Genomic DNA, 20,849 nt, shown 5'->3' with positions numbered 1-20,849 from the left:
TGCTGTTATGAGCACGATGTACAAACCAGGCATCTTTTTAAAGCAACATCCTGGTCTTTTTCGGCATGCCCTCGGCTAAGCTCCGAGTCATTTATCCAGGTGAAAATAGTGATTAACAAAGCTCCGTGACACCCACAACATGATGTCAACCCTACACTATCTGGTAAAGTGATGGACTCACCACAACCAGCAACATGAAACACAGAGCTTAGACTATGCCAGCGATTGTAGCCTTACAATGTGGTCTGCTTGGCAGTGATGGAAATCATGATGGATAAAGACAAAACCAACAGAAGATTGCTTGAAAGTCGTGAGGTCTGTTCACTTCTCTGTCTACTATGTTTCTTATTCTGGAATTAAACTGGACTGTGAAACAAAATGCTTTAGCCACACGGCCTTGATCTCTCTACCTAACCCCATCCTCCTGGGAGAAGTTCTCTAGCTGAGTCATGTTTTGCTGTCATGCTCTTACCTGCCAGCAAAGGATGCTGCACGAAACAGCCTTGGGAAAACTATTGCTGAATTTTCTGCAGACCCCATTGTTCAAGACACGACCAAACACACCTCTCAATATCATCTATTTGACATGAGCTGGAAGATTTCCATAGGGTGAAGCATTAGGAAAAGTGGTACCGGCTCTGAGACCTGCTGCAAACCAATGTATTTTTTTTCCTTGTGAACAGTCAGAAGTAATTGTCTGTTTCCATTTGAACTCTAGCTGCCAGAAAACTCAGAATCAAATTTATGATTCCACTAGAGCAACTGTTTAGGATCATGGTCTGCCTCTCTGAGGTCTATACCTCCTAAACTGGTTTTCCCTTTCATGTATATATCTTTAGGCTTTATCTTTCATATATATAGACACACAATTTTGTTTTATGTCTTTCTTGTAAGTTGCCTAAAATCCTCTGACAGTTTGAGGAGAAAGGAGAAATGGAGGGAAGGGATGAAAGGTGGGCAGTCTTCGTATCTATAAATGAGGAGCCTGGAGCCCAGGGTGATGGAGAGGCCAGCAGTACCCAAGACTCTGTCCACTGCCTGTGCTAAGCCTCTCTGGACAGCACTACAAACGGTACTTAGCAAATGTGTCTTAATGGCAATTTGTCCTTTTTAAAAACAGCTCACATGAGAGGGTAAATCCAGAGTTTACAGGATTCTGGCCCCAGCCCTGGTCTTCCTGTGAAACCATCACTCGTAAGAACATTTCTAGGTTCATGTGGCAGTTCTGCTCTCGGCCACCAGAGGGAAGCGCAGGACAAGTAGAGCTGCGGCTTTCCCCGGGCAGCTAAGGCCATTGGTCCTGATGATGGCAAGCTGCTATTAGCCTGTTTCTTCCCACCCACAGGTCACTAGTTGCCCTTGACTAAATCAAAACATTCAGTTCAAGGCCCTTTATTAAAACAAGCCGGAATGCTAAAGACAATGGCTTCTTTGGGTGTGCAGCATCCAGCACTGGGCCACACCACTTACTAAGCTGTGTGAGTCCTTGGGAAAACACTCAGTCCATTTGAACACCTGTAAAATGGGCTTCATGCTACTTACCTCACATGGTCATCCTGAGGATGAAATGGGGCCGTGTACAGGGAAAGCCCTGGCCAATACAGGCACTCAGTTATACGGCATTTGTTACTGCGCATTCCACAAGTCACCAAGCACTGGTAGTGGCCCTGTGCTGCCCCCTGGTGGCACCAGAGAAACTGTGCTGCTCAGAGAGGTGTGTGGTCCAACAGCAGCTGAGCCCACCTCCTTTTCCCTCACGGGCTATGGAATGCCAGAGGGCCCCTCACAGATATTCAGAGGACGCTGCTCCAGGAAAGAGGGTGCTGGGGCCCCCTTATCTCTGCCTGTGACACATAGCCAGCCAGCCCCCTCCGCCTCCTTCCCACTTGAGATTCCAAAGCTGCCCATGGAGAGGGAGGCTGGGCCTGGGTCCAGTCCCCTCACCCCCACTTGTACCCCGGCCCCCAAAGGTCTCAGCTCCACTGCCTCTGAGCCTGAGGGCCAGGCCTACTGTCACGTGGTCCTCCATGAGGAAAAACCGTCCATGGGGGTCCCTGTCCCCCCTGCCCCCTTCCACCCCCATGTCCCAGGATCACGCAAGCCCGTCTGTCTGTCCCGCCCAGGCAGGCCCTCTGCTCACCACGCACAGCTTCAGGCTCCTCGAGGCCACGTGGAGAGACTGCCCTGGGCAGGGCCTCCCTCAGGGAGCTGTGCTGGGCGAGGGGCTTCAGGAGGGGTAAGGGTCGGGGTCCCTGTCGCCGGGGTCTTTCGTCCCAGGGCTCTGCACTGGAGGCCTCACTGCCACCACGGTCTACCTCTTCGTCCGAGCTGGGAGGAGGAAGGAAAGAGCAGGTGAGCAAGGAAGCCTGCCATCCCGGCCGCACTGTGCCCTGCCCGTCGCTGCCCTCCAGCAGGCAAAGGGGTTCTAGGGCAAGGGCCACGGGTTAGTTACCTCTATGCCTGGCACCCAGTCTCTGGCTTTGTTATGGGCTGACCCATGCCCCGCCCCCCAAATTCACATGAAGTCCTAACGCCTAGTACCTCAGAATGTGACTGCTTTGAGAAACAGGGTCTTTAAAGAGGTAATTAGATTAAAACGAGGTCATTAGGGTGGGCGCTAATCCAATCTGACTGGTGTCCTTACAATTTTCCTTACAAGGAAATTTAGACACAGGCATACGTACGAGGAAAATGCCACATAAACGAGAAGACCACCATCTACACGCTGAGGAGAGGGGCCTGGAACAGAATCTTCCCTCATGGTCCTCAGAAGGAACCAACCCTGCTGACACCTTGATCTTGAACTTCTAGAACCGTGAGAAAATAAATCTCTGCTGTTTAAGCCACCCGTCTGTGGTCCTTCACGGCAGCCCTGGCACGCGAATGCAGGCAAGTTCAGATCAGAGCAGGTGAAAGAGGCCCAGAGATGTACAATGAAGTATTCATGTGAAGGCTGGTCCTCCCATCCTCACCGTCCCCGAGCAGGACTCCTGAGCTCTCTGGGGTAGAATGAGCTCATCATTAGGACTTGGGCCTAAAACGTCAGGCATTTAAATACTGCTTGCTTCCCTTGGGAATAGATGAGGGAATGGAAAAGACTACAGAAAAGAATGCGTGGGGGGATATTTAACCTGGGTCTGAAATAGCCATCAGGAATTCAGGTGGTGTGGGAGTGGAAGCGGGGTGTCCTAGGTAGTGGGGACAGCTCAGCACAGTCCTGGGGTGGGGAAGCACAGAACCTATTGGCTAGTGACGTTTTCATGAATATGTATATTTCTCTCTCTCTCTCTTCCTCTCTATGTCCAGCATGCTTCTTTGTGTGAGGGCACTGCCCCTTGTCCATCTGTGAGCTTTGGTGGGCCATCTGTCCATCAGCCTGCCCAAGCCTGCCACTCACAACAGCACCCCGGGCCAGTTCATCGATTAGCCCTAATGTAATGTTAGTACCAGTTGGAGCCCAACCTTGAAATCTTGATATGTGGACATGAATCTATGGATGTAGGCTGAGGCCCCCAGCAGCCAAGAGTTCCACATACGGGCCTCTCCGTGGATGGCTATAGATCCAACATACTTGCCTTTGTTACTTAAGCTTCTTTGGGTTGTTCTACACCCTTGACATGTTAATTCTTCGATCCTGACAACTCCCTACGGATTATCCCATCTTACAGATGGGGAAATGGAGGCACAGAGAGGTCACACTGCAAGTGAGTGGGGGTAAGACCAGTTCCCGAATGCTGTCCCCTTGCCCAACCCATCCTGCCCCCGTCCTGCAGCAGCAGGAACGTACCTGCTGTCGTCACTGGTGACCAGGACACGCACAGCCAGCACGTCCTGCCCAACCACTTCCTCCCCGGGGCTGATCCTCACTGACGTCCACTCAGAGGGCAGGGGGGAGGCGACTCCGCCAGCCACATCCCCGTGCTCGAGCTCCGGGACACTCTTGGGCTTCTTGGGGGAGGTTGGTTCATCTGTTGAGAGGAGAAGAGGGTCTAGAGAGATGGTGGGAATGGACCGCCCCACAGGGCGCCTGCCCTTCCTCCAGAGGCTTGGGTGGACACTCTAAGATGGACCTCATCCACCGTGCCATCACTGGATCCCCACCACTTAGCCCACCGGACACCCCAGCATTTAGAGCACATGTCTTGGGTGCAGGGCACGAACGTACACGCTGTCTGACTTAAGAGTATAGGAGGGTCTGTAATGTCCATAGGTCCCACCCCAGGTCCACCAGCCTCTGCATTGCTGTTATCAGAATCACAATGTCCAATGTGTCACTAAACCCAGTGGTAACTTCTCATTTCTCATCTTACTTGACACACCAGAAGCCTCTGACCCCGCTGATCACTCCTTCCTTCTAGAAACAGCCCTTCTCTCAGCTTCCAGGACAGCACAACCTGGCTCCCTCCTCCCCACTGGCTACCTCCTTCTCCCTTTGTTTCTTTCACTGGTTGCCCCCGCCCCACCCCGTGACCTCTGAGCACTGGAAGGTCCCAGGACTGTCTTTGAACCTCTTCTCTTCTCATCTCCACTCATGTCCTTGATGATCTCATCTGGTTTCAGCCTTAAATAACCCTAGACAACAATGACTCACACATCTCTCTCTCCAGCCTGGACATTCCCCTGAATCTAGACGCGTATACGCCACCGCTTACTTGGCATCTCCAGGTGGATGTCCAGTAGACACATCACGCTCATGCCCATGGAATTCTCCATCTCTGCCTCTCCCCAAGCCTGCCTCCCGCATGGCCCTCCCATCTTGGTAAATGGCAACTTGGGCCTTCAGGTTGCTCCAGGCAACACTTCAGTGTTATCCTTGACTCCTTTAGTTCTTTCACTCTTCACTCAAGCTATCAGCAAATCCAGTTGGCTCTACCTTGAAAATACGTCAGGAATCCAGGCACCTGTCACCACCTCTTCTGCTGCCACCCTGGCCCCAGCCACCATCACCTCTTGTCTGGGTTACAGAAACGGCCTCTACTGGTCTCCCTGCTTTCCCTCTGGTCATGCCCCACCCCTCAGTCTATTCTCAACACAGCTGCCGAGTGCCTGTTAACATGTAAGTCAGATCACGCCACCCCCTGTCACAATCCTCCAGGGCCCCTGTGACCTCAACTCCCAGTGCTGTCCCCGGCTCTCTGCTCTGACCACGTGACCGCTGTGCTGTCCCTCCGCACGCAGCACGCCCCCCATCTCAGCCCCGGCTCAGAGGCTCTTGCCTCTTTCTTGGAGACACTGCCCCCAGAGGGCACGGCTCGCTCACCCGCCTCCTTCAAACCTTTGTTGCCTTCTCAAGGAGGTGACCCTGACCGTCCTCCTGATACTGCAACCCACACCCTCAGCGCTTTCCTTTCCTCTTTATTTTTATTCATAGCACATCGCACCTTCTAATAAACTATACACTTTTCCCATTTATTTTGTTTGTTATTTCTCTCCCATGCCTAGAATAAAAGCAGTGATTTTCGCCTCTTTCATTTCTTGCTAGAATGGTGCCTGGTGAAGAGTAGATGCTCAATAATAAATACCTGTTAAATGAATCAATGAATCAATGAATGAATAAATGAGCAAGACAGGCAGCCCAAGTCCCAGATCCCTCTTGGCCACTAACTGGCTCCACAACCCCCTCTCTGGTCACAGCGGGGTAGGAGTCCTTTCTCCTCTCTAAGGCTGACATTGCACTTGAACTTGGCTCCTCCTACACCGCCCCTACACCGCCCCCCCCCCCCCGCCCCCCTGCCCCGATTAAGGACCATTATCTCCTCTTCCCTGTGTCATTAATTCTTTGTCTACTGGATCTTTTCCATCAGTATTAACATATGCTGAAACCTCTCCGGTTTTAAGAAGGCCATTTTTAATCCCAGTTCCCCCCTCCCCCGACTCCCCAGCCAACTCTTCTTCCCCCTTCCCAGCCAATCTTCTGGGAAGACTTTGCTGCACTTTCTCCACTTCCTCACCTCCCAGCACTCACTCCTCAATCCCCTATGATCCTGCCTATGCCTCCACTACCGGAACTGCCCCCAGCAAAGTCCCTAGTGCCCTCCTTGTTGTTGCTAAATCCAATTCACAAGGCTTTGGGGTCCTCCTGCAGCTCTTGCCCTCTGAGCCCTCCCTGCTCCCAGGGCGCTTACTCTCCCTGCCTAGCTGACCGTTCCATCTCAGCCATCCCGACTTCTAGCCAACGCTTAAGTCCCGGGTTCTTCATGCTTCTACCTGGGCCCTCTCATTTTTTTCACCACACACACTCTTTCTGGGAGATGTTATCTACTCTTTATTTATCATCTGCAAAGGTAACTCGAGAAATTTTGATTTTTATGTGCAATGCCTCACATTTTAAAATACTATACACACAGGTCCAACGCGACCCGTCTACAGCCAGATGCAGCCAGCGGTTTGCCAGTTTGCAAGCCCTGGTACAGTGCATGCTTGCTGCGAGGACACGTATGCACCCTTTTGCACTGGGGCGGCTGTGGACAGAGGAGCAGCATCTGGGGAGCAGGTATCATAACTGGATGCTTGACCGTGTCGTTATAATAATGGCAGCAGTTTACTTTTATTGAGTACTTTTATCAAGGATTGTTTAAGTGTTTAACATGTAATAAATCTATTAAATTCCACACAAGCTTCTGAGAAAAGTAGTATTATCCCCATTTTGCTGCTGAGAAAACAGGTGAACAGAGAGGTTAAGACACCAGCACTCGGTCGGACATTTCGTCAAAGGACGGGGACCAGTCTGTACGTCTGTGAGCACAACCAAGCCACAAATGGACAGCAGTGCACGTGGCCATGATTCTGGGAGTTTGGACTGGAAGACGTCCCCAGTTCTTCACTTCCTCCCCATAATAGAGTTGTGGTTTGTCCTATGACCTTGCGGTCCTTCCCACTGGAGTAGATGGGGTGAGCTTCCCTGCTCAGTTGACATGAGGCTTAGCCGTGAGACTTGCTTTGACCAGTGGAAATCAGTGGGTGTGACATGAGCAGCGGCTTTCAATGGCCTTGCTGTCTGGCTAGTCCACTCACACTCCTGCTTGTTGGCCATGAGAAGAGCTCGTCCCAGATGGCTGCTGCCCCTTCAGCAGCCTAGGTGCCTGACTGTGGGCACATGGAACAGATCTGGAGCCCACCTATGGTCTAGCCGATCCCATGAGAGCCCAGGTCACCCTTACACCTGCAGCCTGAAGCAGAGCCACTCAGCCAACCCACAGACCCATGAGCAAGAAAAATGATGTTACAAGCTACTAAGATTTGGGAGGCTTGTTACACAGAATTGCTGTAGCAGAGACCTGGCTCTATACCTGGTTTATATCTGAGTATAGGTGTATGTGCCTGTGAGCTCTGTGCACAGATACGTATAGGGTCAACAGAAGCTACTGTGCCCTCCTCTGATCCAGGCTTGTGCTGGGGATTTGGAGATAAATCAGCCATGGGTCTCCTTCTGCCTTCAAGGGTCTCTTTCTGCCCCAGAGGGGCAAGGTCTGTTCACAAATATCTGCATTAGAAGGTAGATCACAAAGAGTGAGGCCAGGACGAGGTGGGAGGGGAGGGAGATCTGACTTCCATGCAATGAAGACTTTGGGTAGAAGGCACCGTTTTAATGGGGCTTGAGGATGCGTACGATTTGAACAGGGAAGGGAGGTGGCAGACCCCTGGGAGCAAGAGCAAAGTGGGAAAGCACTGCCAACTGCATGGGAATGGAAAATAAGTCCATGCGACTGGAGGGCAAAAGGGTACAGAAAGGGGAAAACCAGTGGGAAACTGGTCAAACCAGTGGGAAATGATTGCTTTGACATCAAACCAGGAAGGGCCTTGAATGGTGAAATGGAGCCCCATTTCTGCTGGTGAACTTGTTCCTGTTTTCTCCCCAAGTCTGGAGGCCCTTCCACTCTCCCCCAGAACCCAGGGAGACAACAAAACATGTTCTCCTATATACAGTTTTGAAGCCCATTTTACAGATGAGGAAACCGAAGCTCAGAGGTGTTATCTCACTTGTCCGGGGTCACACAGCTCCTAACTGCCAGAGCCACTTTTGCCTCTGGGCTTGGAAAAGCTCCCTCTGCTGTCTTGTCCACAGTTCTCTTGGAAGAAAACAGTTTAACAAGAGCAATGGAACTAAGTTTACCAGTCAGGAAAATAGAACCCAAGCCAGGGAGTTCAACAGAGTAAAGTTAATACAGGAAGCTAATAACGATGGTATTGGATGAGTTGAAAAGCTAAATGGGGAACGTGAGGCAACCCAGAGATGAGTAATGGCAGGAAGCCACTGGCTAGGGCGACACCGGAAGGAGCTGGTGCTATGAGTCCAGAGGCCAGGGCCATGCAGTAGGAGGCGGGTAGCACAAAAAAGACACAGCACTGCCCAGGATGCAGAGGGACAGGAGGAATACCCCGGCTTCTCCCTCGATTCCACCCTGCACTCTCCCACTCGTGCGTCCTAATGGTCAAACTTAGTAGGAAACCAGTTCGCAAGAGAGCTTGGGAAATGTCTTTTGCAAGGGTTACACCTCTCTAATACAGAGCGGAGCAGGGGAAGGGCAGGGAGTGTATCTGAGAGCAAATAGGCAGATGTCCAGGGTACTAAGCATAGTGCAGTCTCCTTGCCCTCTTTCAAGGTGGATGAGTGAGGGGACACTGACAAGCCCTCAGCAGGATGGAGGAGGGACCTGGGAAGGGGTCTGTGTCAGGTGTTCCCTCCACCTAATTGCTCTAGGAGGGACATATGTCTATCCAGTACCAAGGTCCTTTGCAGTGAATGTCCCTTTAAAAGATAAAAGCACACGTGCCTGAAGACAGCACAGTTGCCATCCCGGGGCTTCTGAGAGTGTACTACTGGGAATGCCAGTTTCTAGGGGGTCTTCAGGCGATGAGTAAATTGATAGGTAGCCCTGGGCCCCAGGCCCGCCTGCCATACTGGGGCATGGCTGTCCTGCCCGGCTGCACTTACCAGGAGTCCCCACTGTATGCCTTTGGCTTTCACGCTAAGTGAGCTGGGGAGCTGCTGGAGTTTGGAGCAGAGGAGAGATCAGACTTAAGTTCTCACAAGATTCCTCTAGCTGTTGTGTTGAAAATAGGTTGAATGGAGTAAGGAGAACTCTCTAGAAAGAGAGCTTAGAGGAGGTTACCGGAATAACAGAGGAAGAGGTGACAGTGGCTGGGGCCAGGCGGTAGCATGGAGGTGGTGGGATGTGGACAGACTCTGGCTGTACTTAGAATTCACAGATGGACTGGACATGGGGCCAAGAAAAGAAGAGCCAAGAATGACTCCAGCCAAGGCTCTGAGCTGAGCAACAAGAATGGAACTGCCGTGTCCAGAGACTGCAAAGGCCGAGGGCAGTGCCTGTCTCAGGGGAAGACCAGGAGTTGGGGGTGGACGTGTAAGTTGGAGCCTCTCAGTAGACAGCTAAGTGGAGATGGTGAGCAGGTAGCCCGAGCCAGAGCTCGAGGAGGCTCCCTGTGCTGAGACTCAGGCACTCACTACAGCAAAACTGAAGTGCTGCTAGCAGGTGGCAGGAGAGAAGGGGCTCAAGCTGAGGCCAGCGTGTCTAAAGGGAGATAACCAGTCACCTTCAAGAGAGCTGGGGGACCAGAAAACTAGAAAACAATAGATGTTGCCACTCCATGTGAATCGAGACCTGTTTAGTCCCCAACCAGAAGATGTCCCGTCAGACTCTGAGCCCCGGCTGACCCAGAATGCCTCCCTCAGGGCACTCGCTGCTGCACGAAACCAGGAAGGTACTCCCCAGAACTCAGCAAGAGCTCTTGCTGGGCACACTCAGCTCACTGACTCTGCCTTCCCCAAACCCTCTGCCAGAGGCACGGTTAGCCCCGTTCACAGAAGGGACTCGCCCGGTGCCTCTGAGTCAATACGATGTCCTGGGGCCAAAGCCGGTCTTCCGCCAAGTCCAGGGCCTTCCCCTGTGCCAAGGGTCTCCTGAGAACAGCATCTGATTCCTGGCCTGGGCTCCTCAACAGCTGAAGATGCTGCTCTAGGTCACCTCTAGCATCAGTGAACTTTAATGTCAGTGCCAACTCAAGGTTGCCACCAGGAGGTGAAAAGCTAATGAGGGACCGCACAGAAAGCCTTTGGCCCCGTGGAAACAGTGGCCTTGGGGCAGTGAAAGTGGCAGTCACTTCTTTTACTTATTTAAGGGATGAAAGAAAAAGCTCTGAAAGTGAATGAGTTCTCAGAAATAGAGGAGAACGGCTCACCCCCACCCGCTTTGCTTGACCCCCTTACTCTACTCAATATTCAGGTTGCAGGGATTTTCTTTCTTTGGCTGGATTATTTCTTTAGGATCAGTTCCTGGGGTGTGATTACTGGGTCAAGAGGTCAGAATCCCTTTAATGGGTCATAATACTCGTTGCCATATTGCTTTCCAGAAAAGATGGTCCCCATTTAACTTTACACTTAATACTAGTGATTAAGTTCATATTTTTTCTTACAATCTACTTCACTATTCCTTTACTTATTCAGTGGGTGCAGCATAATTAATTTACATTCCTTTGAAAGCCAAGTTAGAACATTTTTGGAAATGCTTGTTGTTTAAGTGTTTTCTTTTAAAATTTGCTTGAGTGTGAACAGTCCATGCATAACCTTTGCCCATTTATTATGGGGTCTTTAATCAACAAATATCATGTGCAAGGCCCCTGAGACCATCGCTTTGCAGGAACCTTCTAAATGCCACAGCAATGAACATCTTTGTCATCACATCGAATTCAGATTTTTCCCCAGTCTGACTGCCTGCTGAATATTTTCATTTTTATTTTTATATGTTAAGTTTTAAAAATGTTTGTAAGTCAGATGTGGGGTATGTTTTTCCTCTGTAATTTTTTTCCATCAGAGGTTTTAAAGTTTAGAAAGTTACCACTCCATTATTTCACCAGTACTTAATTCTATTTAATACCTAATTCTATTATTTACATTTTTTATTTTAATTCTTCCATCCAGTGTTTTTGGATAAAGAATATTCTACCAAACTCTTATGTAGAATGTAACATGCAAAACAAAAACTGCCCCTAAACAAACAAAAAACTCACTTCAAAGAGGTACGGGAAAGCCCACTTCAGCAAAGTTAATTAGGCTTCTTCACTGGAGGACTCCTCAGACTTCAATACGCTAATGAATCTTGTGGATCGCCAAGATTTGGGAGGACTGGCATGATTAGTATAAAACACTTCTCAGACTCTGTGACCATGGAACCCTTTTTTCACAAAGCACCTCTTGAAGCTAGTGTTCCATTGTCACACTTTGGAAAGTGTTGTTTTAACCCAACTTCAGATCAAAAATCAAAACCAAACTATAAGCTCCATGAGAATGAGGATTTTTGCCTGTTTCACTCCCTGCTATATTCCCAACATACAGTAGATGCTCAGTACATATTAGGTGAGTAAACAAATGTGCACATGAACAAGTAAACAAATAAGTGCATGCACAACTAAACAAAACACATCAAGTCTAGTACAACACCGAGATACGTGCAGGCTAAGATGCAGGGAGGGGCAGGAATTCTGTGTGGTTCACTGCCGCATCTCTAGGACCTAGAATATGCCTAGGGCATGTTAGGTATTCAACAAACACTTGACTAGATGAATGGATAAAGGAATGAGTCACTTGTCTAACCCAGCTCCTGACTTCAGTCCCTAACACCCTTCCTTTTAGGGAAGGGAAAGAGTATCTCACCTGGGTAGGAGTACAGACACTTGGTCATGACCACAGACAGCTCTGGAGGCAGTTCCAGGCACCAGCAACTGTGCTCAGAGGCCCAGGGCCTCAGAAGTGCCCCTTTAGAGATACAACGGCCCTCATGAAGTTCACAGATGAGTTTTCATGCCAGCATCAGAAGCCCAGCCACATCCAGCATGGCAAAGGGACGTATCCCACCCTAGGGAGGTTGAGGACCAGATTTCTTTGACACTGTCCAGACTAGTTGAGTGAAAACTTCAAATCCTTCCCTTAAAGACAAGTGGAATTGGGCCAGAGCCTGCCATGGTGCTGTCCTCAGACTGGCCCTGTGGGCAGAGCCTTGCAGCCTAAGACACTGAATGACCTGAGTCTTTGGGGGCAAGGCAGGTCTCTTAGCATCACAAATGGCTCTGCATCTGGAGGAGCACACCTGCCACATTCACTGCCATCCTGAAACCAATGTCCAGTCCTTCCTCCTTACCTTTCACCCATCACTCAGCTAGACCAGCACAAAACTTTCAAGACCAACCTCTATCACATGGGAACCTAAGTCACAGCAAGGTTCCCAAGTAAAGCGCTCCTGCGGGTCCACTGCTTGGATGTGTGTGGGAAACGGCTGCAAGCAGCTGTCAATACAGCCTGTTCCTGACAGCCGAGGTGACTCTGACCTTCAGACAGCCGAGGTGACTCTGACCTTCAGCCAGTCATGCCCAGCACCTACAGCGGGAGAGCACGATGAGTTTTCAAGGAACAGTCCCCAAAGCCTGGCCCCGGAGCATGGGTGATATTTTCCAAATATTACCCCTGGGTAATATTTCCTCTCAGAGTACCCAGCACAGCCCCAGAAAGTCCCATGTCACCACAAGTGAAGCCCCCCCCCACTCCGTTTAGGGAAGGCTGACCCCTTCAACCAACCCCTGTGTTTGAGGTTTGAGCAGCTTCCGTGGCAAAGAAGAGAGGAAACAATGAGCTTTATAAAGAACCATATTTATTTTCATTTACAGCATCAAATACCATAAATAAAGCTAAACATTGTCCGCCGTGTGCAAAATACAGGGTTCCATGTGGCACTGTAATGACTACCAAAGGTCACAAACATGCGTGGTGATGATGTGGGGAGGCTAGCTAGGGAGGAGGCTGGAGGGAGGAGGGCACTCTTTGGTTGACATTCTAAAAAGGGGGGAGACTCTGCAAGAGAAGATAAGACAAGAAGGGTGACTTGGTCCTGGCTAGGATCTGCACCAACGAGGGAGCCATGCAGCATGCGGGGCTGTGCAGACAGGCGAGGGTCAGCATGGCTCTGGGCCGCATGCAGGACGCACACCACCTGCGGCCCGAGACTGCGAGGCCTGGCCTTCAGCAGCCCCACTGTACTTGGCGTGGTGTTTCTCTTTAAAAGCACTCTGAGTGTCCTGCCGCTCCAGCTAAAGGCAGGTGGGGGCATTGAAATGCGCTGCTCCAGACCTGGGGCCCAACTGAGTCATCTCTCAAAGGCTTCCCTGGTCTGTGACAATGACTGCTCTAGTTGAAGCTTCTGTATCATCCAGGGCTTTACGAGCCCAGAGCGATCAGAAGAGCCACAGCAAAGCCCTTGGAGGTAAAGTATGGGCTGCAGTGGAGAAAGGATTTGCTAGGAAAATTGTGATTGTGTGTTCAAGATACAGAGTCTGGGTCAAGCTTGTGATGAAGCCTGGGAGTATTTTTTTTTTTAAATCCTTCTGAAAAGAGTCACCTATGGTTTCCATTGATAACCTTTATACTAGAACCAACTGAAGAAGATGCTGGTATGCATGTGCTTTTTCAGAGGCTGAGAGGTGAAAGAGTTCTTTTCAAAGGTGAAGCGCCCTCTCTATGGTACTGTCTCACATTCGGCGTTAACCCTCCCAGGAAGGTGAGGGGCTTTGTACGTGCAACCAGAAAAGCATGCACGCAGGCCGCAGGGCACAGGGGGAGGCGGGGCAGGCACTTGGGGTGGACCAGGCAGCTGGCTCAGAGGGATGGAATCAGAAACGGCTTTCGCTTTTGAGCTGAACACCACCCCATGCTGTTCACCAACCATGCCACTGAATGAGCGCATTAGTATGCAAGACACTCGCAGTTAGCTCAACCAAGGCCACGGCGGGGGCATGGGGTACGGAAAGCGGGTCAGGGGTTAGTACCACTCTCTGAAAATTGGCAAGAAAACCAGTCACCTCAGAGCAGAATTGTGTCAGCCAAGAAGTGGGTGTAGCACCGGAAGGCTGAAATGAACTGACGGCCACAGTGTAAGGTCGGAAAGAGAGAGACAGAAAAGAGAATTTAGTTGCGGGGCACAAGGCAACACGAGAAGGCACGGGAATTGAAAACGAGGCAACCATTAAAAAAAGAGAAACTTCCCCAAACAAGTTACGGTTTGCTTAGGACGGATGAACCTTTCTGGCAGTGAGCAGCCACTTATCTGCAAGAGTGAATCCGTGCAATTGGCTGACACTCCTCTGTCCTCCACAGCCCTCCACATCCTCTCTGCCCCGATTTTACTCTCGAGCCCCACGTTCATTCTTGAATATGTTGTGGAGGCTTAGAGACATCCGCCCCGCCTCCAGGACCCACCTTTGTGTTTTGGTGCTGCCCCACCAGGAAGGTTCAAAGTCTCAGAACATACAAACAACTCAGGCTTCTGACAGGCACGCCCTGTCTCGCCAGAGTAATTCAAACCAGTCTCCTTATGGCCAAAAGTGACATTCTCAGAGATCCTAACTGGCTTCACGGAGCATCCCACAAAGCATCTCGCCCTGCCCTGAGCTGACGGGAATAACAATGACAGCTGTGCATGTGTTTATGTCGTGACTTTCAGAATCAAACATAAAATGAATCAAGGGCTCCTCCCACCACGCGGAACATTAAAATACCAGCAGAAATTTGGAAAAACACAATGCAAGTCATAGGACGAGAACAGTTCCAACAAGGACAGAGGCGCCAGTTCCCACGAACTTGGCCGCAGCCATGTCCCTGATTTGCCCAAGGACTTAGGGAAGTGTTTATAGAAATGCCTCCCCACTTCTTCCCACCCTAGAGAACTTGGCATCTCAAAGGCCTCAAGAGCTCTGGCTCCTAACCTACCGGGCTCCATCCTTATTTAACCTAGAGGATCTTTCTAGTGTAACACGCGGAGAGCCGTCTCTGGCCCAGCCACTCTAGATACACTGAACACACTGCAGAAGGCCTTTCTCTATCAGCCATCTCCACTGTTCAGCCAGACTCAGCAGCCGTGTATGTGCAGGCAAGTGGAGTCGGGAGAGCTGAGGCCTCTTCCAGATGCCCAGAGAGAAGAATGCAGGTGGGCCCAAGGCCTGTTTTGCCCTTAATAGGGTGTGTTTCTTTTGCATGAGTCAGTAATAGCGTCCACTCTCAGCCTCCCCTGACAGTCAAGACACAGGGGAGCTTCCCCCTGGAGGTCAGACGCATTCCTTTGCTAGGACAGCGTGAAAATAAATGGTTTCTGACTGTTTGACCAAATATGCATGGCAGCCGGGCGGCTAAGAAGCCGGGACGTCTGCAAGCCATGCTCACGGGGCAGGCCGCACTTCCCAGAAATAATACCCTGAGGTGCTATCAAATGCCCTCGGTCCCAAAGGACGTTATGCGAAAGGGCAACTTCTTCCCTCAGCCTCATGGCTGTGGACCCTGAGTGGCCTCGGCTTGGACTGCAGCCTGGGCTGGGGACCTCCTAAGGAGGGCTTAAAATGCCACCAGCGGACATAACTCCTCTTCAACACTGCAACAGTTTGATGGCGCTCCACGTGGTCAGGGGCCAGTGGGCTTTCGCTGCCGCGCTCATTAGTGGGAAGGGAAACGTCTATTTGTAGCAATCTGCCTGAGACCCTGTGGTTCTACATCATTTGGCTGTGATGCGGTTCTGAGCGAGGAACCTTTACGCTACTCTTTTACATCCAAACAAGTGAGCGAAACAGTCCTCTGCCCTCTGGGAGGACAGATAACAGGCGACTACACACTGCCACGTGCTTCTGTAGGTTTAATTCTCTTCTGCCCTTTCTATTTTTTTCTCCTAAAGTATTATGCTTTCATGTTGCAAACAACTGTCCGTTGTTGAAAAGTGGTATCCAGGCACATAAATCAAAAGGCACTGGTTCTGGTTTACAGAGAAGCCCAAATCATTCATGTTGCAGGCAGCAGCGATTACAACTGACCACAACGTGGGAAGGGTTTGTAATACCAGTTACAAACGTCAAACCCGTGTCTAGAAAAACTGACACTCATAGAAAAAGATGCTTTCTCTTGGCTTATTAAAAGTTAAAAATTGAAATGTAAACCTAGAAATATGGCTCGCTTTGGTATAAAAGTACAAAGGTATAAAAACATATCCTTCATGTCGTGCTGGCCTGGGCACCGGGAGCAGATGTTCACCGCGACCAGGCCAGGTGCAGGTGGCCGACGGGAAACTCTTTGGCTTTGAACTAACTGGTTAAAGGGCGTGGGGCTCCCTGGCCAGCGCCTGGGCTGGCTGCACATGCTGCCATCTACACGGGAAATGTTAAGGCACTTTGGGGCTGGGCATCAGTGCAGCTTGGCCGGGAAGCATCTGAGCAGCCAGTCGCGGATGCCCTCGAGGGACTCCTCGGTCTCCCGGTACATGGAAGCCAGGACCTCGGAGAACACCCAGAGCAGGGGCAGCCCGAGGCTCAGGAGCTCGTACGTGTAGCAGTAGTTGTAAGCATTGTCCCTGATATGCAGACTGGCAGCACGCAGCAGTCCCTGAATCCAGTTAAGCAGCCTCCGGGGAAGGTGAAGCAGGCCCCACGGCAGCCTGAGGGGCCAGCTTAGCACCTTCCTAAGGAAGGAATTGGGGGTACCTGGGGGGCTGCCTTCCGGCGTGCCGATGGCGGCGGCAGCGCAAGAACTTTCCGCAGGAGGGTCTCGCCTAGAGGCTTCTTGCTCTTTCCACATCCCCTCCTCCTGAGAAAGACATCAAGGTGAGGGCATTTAGTCCATGACGCTTAGAGACGACGCCTCCAATGAAGCAGAGGAAGAGAGCCAGTAAATAGAGAACGTGGCAGACCCTGCAATTTGCAACCAGCCCCCCTCCCCCAAATCTCCGCCCCCATGCACTGCTGAAGGGCAGGCTGAACATGGGCATGACTTTCCTGGGGGGTGGCAAACTGATCACAGAGGTCAGTTTTGTTTGGAGCCTTCAAAACATACCCGCCCTTTGACTCAGCAATCTCATTTCTCATGACTGATCCTAAGTAAACTATTTGAAATATGGAGAAAGATGTGGGTACAAAGACATTCACCGTAAAAATATTTATAAGGTAAAAATAGTAAACAACATAAATGTCCAACAATATAGGACGCAAATAAATTATCAACCATCTTTTACAGGCATCAAAAATTAGGCTCCAAAAGCATTTTTAATGTCATGGGAAACTGTTCTTAATATAGTGTTAGTGAGAAAAGACGACTATGAAACTGTAGACATGGGATTCCCACTGGGTTAGAACATGCAGTTGACCCTTGAACAATGCAGGTTTGAACTGCATGGGTCCACCTAAATGCAGAATTTTTTCAATAGTAAATACTACAGTTCCACCCGATCCACGGTTGGTTGAATCTACGGACGTGGAGGAACCGCCGATACGGTGGGCTGACTATCAGTTATATGCGGATTTTCGACCCTGTGGAGAGTCAGAGCTCCTGACCTCCACACTGTTCAAGGATCAACTGTACTCATATAGAAAAAAGTCTGCAAGGAAATGTTCCAAAATGTTAATTATGATTTTCTCAGGATAGAGTGGGGATGGGTGATTTCACTTTCCTTCTTTATACACTTTTGTTTATTATATTTACCCGTTTTTCTATGTTGAGCCTATATTACTTGTATAATTAGAAAAAAGCTGAAGTTGTGGGTCTTGCTGGAGGTGGGTGATTAATCAAGCCATAGAGAAGGTACGAGGGGGCCCTATCATAAGCCATCCACAAATTCAGTGGGCCAGTCACTTTGCTGACATCCAAGAGCCTGGGGAAAGGACTTGGAAACCACAGAGGGTTGGCTCTATACCAGGCATCCCTGCTAACAGTGCCCCTGTGGTCATGGGGGCCCCAGGCACCGGGGGCTACATGGCTTTGCATGGCTAAGCATATAGCCCCATCCGTGGCACATGGGAAAGCTCTTCTGGGCTTCTCGTGAGAAGCAGCAGTCATTCCCCCGGGACAGGTCATAGCCCAGAGGCAAGCTGAACAGACTAAGGCAGAGGGACCCTCCATGCCAGGGAGCAGAGCCCTCTTCACCTGAGTTTCAATCCCCCAAAGCCAGAAACATTGGCTGAACTTGCAGGAACCCTTGAACACCTCCTCCTATCAGGGGCCTTCCCTGTTTCACCACCACTTTCAAGACAAAACGTACTTCTCTTTGTTGCTTCAACTCTGCCCGTCTCTTCCGTTGCTGACTGTTGGTTTTACAGTGAATGAAATGAGGCTTGCAGAAAAACTTGCCTGTAAAGAGACACACACACACACACACACACACACACACACACACACACACACAGAGAGAGAGAGAGAGAGAGGTTTTTCTCCTGTAAACCAGAACCACACAGCAGGACATGAGCCAAGTGCCTGCCACCATCTAGGTCAGAAAACGCTGCTACTGAAAACAAGGCCAGGAAGGCGCAAACTTGGGAAATGGTTTCCATCACCTGCCTTAAGGAAATGGCTCAGACGGGGGGGGGGCAGGCTGCAGCAACAGGCGGGGCTCCCGGGATGGGGCTGAAACCCTCAGATAATCCCCCAGGCCAAGTCCCTTCCCAAGGCAAGTTGCCAGGCTGCAAAATGGACCGCCCAGAATAGCAGCTCTGTTTCTAGTTCCTCTTGCTTCTGGGACCCCTGGGGGTGGGAAAGGAGCAGAACAGGCTGTGGCAGTGTTGGAGAGGAAAACTCAGTGAGGCACACACTGGGCCACTGGCCACTGCCCGGGACTACCGGGTGCCTTCCAGAAAAGCCTTCTCTGCTCACTGTTACAATAGTGACAATAGTGATGGGAATAATGATAACAGCAGAAAAATCTTGTGTAGGACTCAATATACCAGACACTATCATCCCGGGAATTAACCCAGCAACCCTCATAATGACCTTATGAGCTAAGTAGTATCATCCTCATTTTATAAGTAAGGAAACGGAGGGACCAAGAGGTTACGTAACAGGCCCAAGGTTATATGGCTAGAAGTGGCATAGTCTGGATTTGAACCCAGGCAGTTAGTTTGAGGGTATGGAATCACAAGCGCTGTCATTATATGACCGTGCAAACATCAAGTGCTGGAAATTAGAAAATAATCACTCATTCCAATGAGTGCAATTCTTTCACTGATGACGCCGGCAGGCCACTTCTCAGAGGGCATGTTGCGGTTACGGCCATTTTTACAATGCGTACTTTATACATAATAACACGAATATGCCATCATTTACTGAACCCCTATTACATGTCAGGTGTGGTGTCGAGCATGTGACATAGGTTATCAGGTTTGATTCTCTCAGCCACACAGGGGCAATTGAAGGTGGTGAGACTGAGTAAGAAAACATTCATAAGGCACTCGTCGCCTGGTAGGTGCCCCCCACGCTGATGCACCCCTGGTGCTGACAGCTCCCCTTCCCTCAGGACCCCTGCTCACCACAGGCGGCCTCTCTCTTTAGCAGGGGATCCCTGCTCCCTGAAGAGCTTTCCTGATGACACCAAAACTCCCTGGGAAGTGCTGCCTGTCCCAGAGCCTCCAAAGGGACTGAAGCCCAGGCCAGAGATGAGTGCTGCCCTGGCCCCTGGGGGTTTACCTTCGTCACTGTCGAAGGCATAGGCGGCCAGGCGCAAGGTGGTGGCACAGACGCTGCAGCGGAAACACTCCCGGTGAAAGAAGTGGCCCTCCGCGCTCAGCCGCTCCATCACGTACACGCGCTTCTTGCAGAAATAACAGGTGTCGCTGCCACCCAGGTTCAGGGGAAACGCCTTCCGTATGGACTCCTGGGAGACACAGGGCATCGGGAGAGAAGAGCAGTGTGTTAGGGCGTACACCGCACCTTCAGCTGTGAGGCTGGCCTTGTAGAGATGCCGGCCTGCATCGTGGGGCCTCACAGGCTAGGTGCTGCTTTTGTCACTGCAGGCGCTGACTGCGGGCACTTCAGCAGAGAATGAGGGTGGGAAGGTACACAGACCCCAGCCCTGCAAGGGCAGCTGTTAACTGTACTCCCAGGCAGGCTGGCCATTCTGGTTTCAGGGTGAGAGTGACATCTCCTGGTCTGATGGAGCGGGCGTCCCTCACAAACATGCTGCCCAGCGATGCTGTCTCCAGGAATCTGACCCAGGGGTTACGTACTGCCTGCATCTAGAGTGAGGTCCCTGAAAGAATGTTTTACACATCCTTGTCTCCCTGCAGTGACCTAGGTCAGGCAGGGAAAGCTCATGGTAATAAAACTGTTCAAGAGAACTGCAGAGAAGGGGCAGTCCTTTTCTGTGTGTTGAAGTTGGCTGCCAGTCAACTTCCTAAATGCAAGAGGGGAGAGGAGAGGGCAAGGGCAAGGGCCAGGGCAGAAGGGGCACACCTGGGTGATTCCAGGGGAGTGTACCAAAAGGAAACCAAAATGAGCGGAGTCACTGGAGAAGGGGAGAATTCAGAGGAAAAGGGTGTTTTCTCCATTACTTAATTCTCAATCCAATCCAGATTGGATGCTAAACATTGGCAGTAAGTGTTGTCCACCTCTGCGGACGGCCCCTCCTGGACTTTGCACTGAGTTCTCTAGAGCCCCAGCCAGCAGGGAAGATGCTCTGCTTTGTGAAATGAGCCACAAGGGGGCTGAGTGAGGTTTGTCTAAAAGGAAGAACAGCCTCCCGCTAACCTCTGCTCTGATCCAGCCCGGTCTCAGCCCCTCTCGTCCCATGAGAAGAGGGGCCAGGCAATCCTCTCTGCGTCCCATGCACCCTCCCTGGGAGGCCAGAGCCAGTGTCTGTGGGAGAAGGCTGTGGGGTGTACATCCTTACCAGGTCTGGAGAGATGGCCTGAGTCTTAGGTCTGTGATCATTCATGTACAGATTGACCAGAACTTCAGCTGCAGCCCCTATTCCGCTGGACACTTTCCCTACTGTCAGCTATCCAAGAGCAGAGATAGAGTAGACAGAGACAAAGGTAGAGGCCAG

The 20,849-nt window shown here is 50.8% G+C and overlaps 1 protein-coding gene across 13 annotated transcripts in view; it reads right to left on the bottom strand.

Moving 5' to 3' along the window:
• The window catches only part of MICAL2 (microtubule associated monooxygenase, calponin and LIM domain containing 2), a 220,595-nt gene that overhangs the window by 63,579 nt on the left and 136,167 nt on the right, over window positions 1–20,849 (bottom strand). For 8 of the 13 annotated variants that reach the window (XM_073808631.1, XM_073808625.1, XM_073808626.1 and 5 more), the window contains 6 exons: window positions 20,694–20,801; window positions 19,493–19,679; window positions 18,075–18,163; window positions 16,525–16,627; window positions 3,788–3,968; window positions 2,141–2,328 (listed from right to left, as the gene is read on the bottom strand). In XM_073808631.1, coding sequence (XP_073664732.1) covers window positions 2,141–2,328; window positions 3,788–3,968; window positions 16,525–16,627; window positions 18,075–18,163; window positions 19,493–19,679; window positions 20,694–20,801 — 856 coding nt within the window. Of the gene's footprint in view, window positions 1–2,140; window positions 2,329–3,787; window positions 3,969–12,645; window positions 16,628–18,074; window positions 18,164–19,492; window positions 19,680–20,693; window positions 20,802–20,849 lie in introns of those variants that run through there. The other 5 variants (XM_033862560.2, XM_019948066.3, XM_033862566.2 and 2 more) reach the window with 3 other exon arrangements.

Source organism: Tursiops truncatus, chromosome 8 (genome assembly GCF_011762595.2).
Source record: "Tursiops truncatus isolate mTurTru1 chromosome 8, mTurTru1.mat.Y, whole genome shotgun sequence".
NCBI classification, from domain to species: domain Eukaryota; kingdom Metazoa; phylum Chordata; class Mammalia; order Artiodactyla; family Delphinidae; genus Tursiops; species Tursiops truncatus.
The sequence above is the reverse complement of the archived record's forward strand: the minus strand, read 5'-3'. Positions and strand labels throughout refer to the sequence as shown.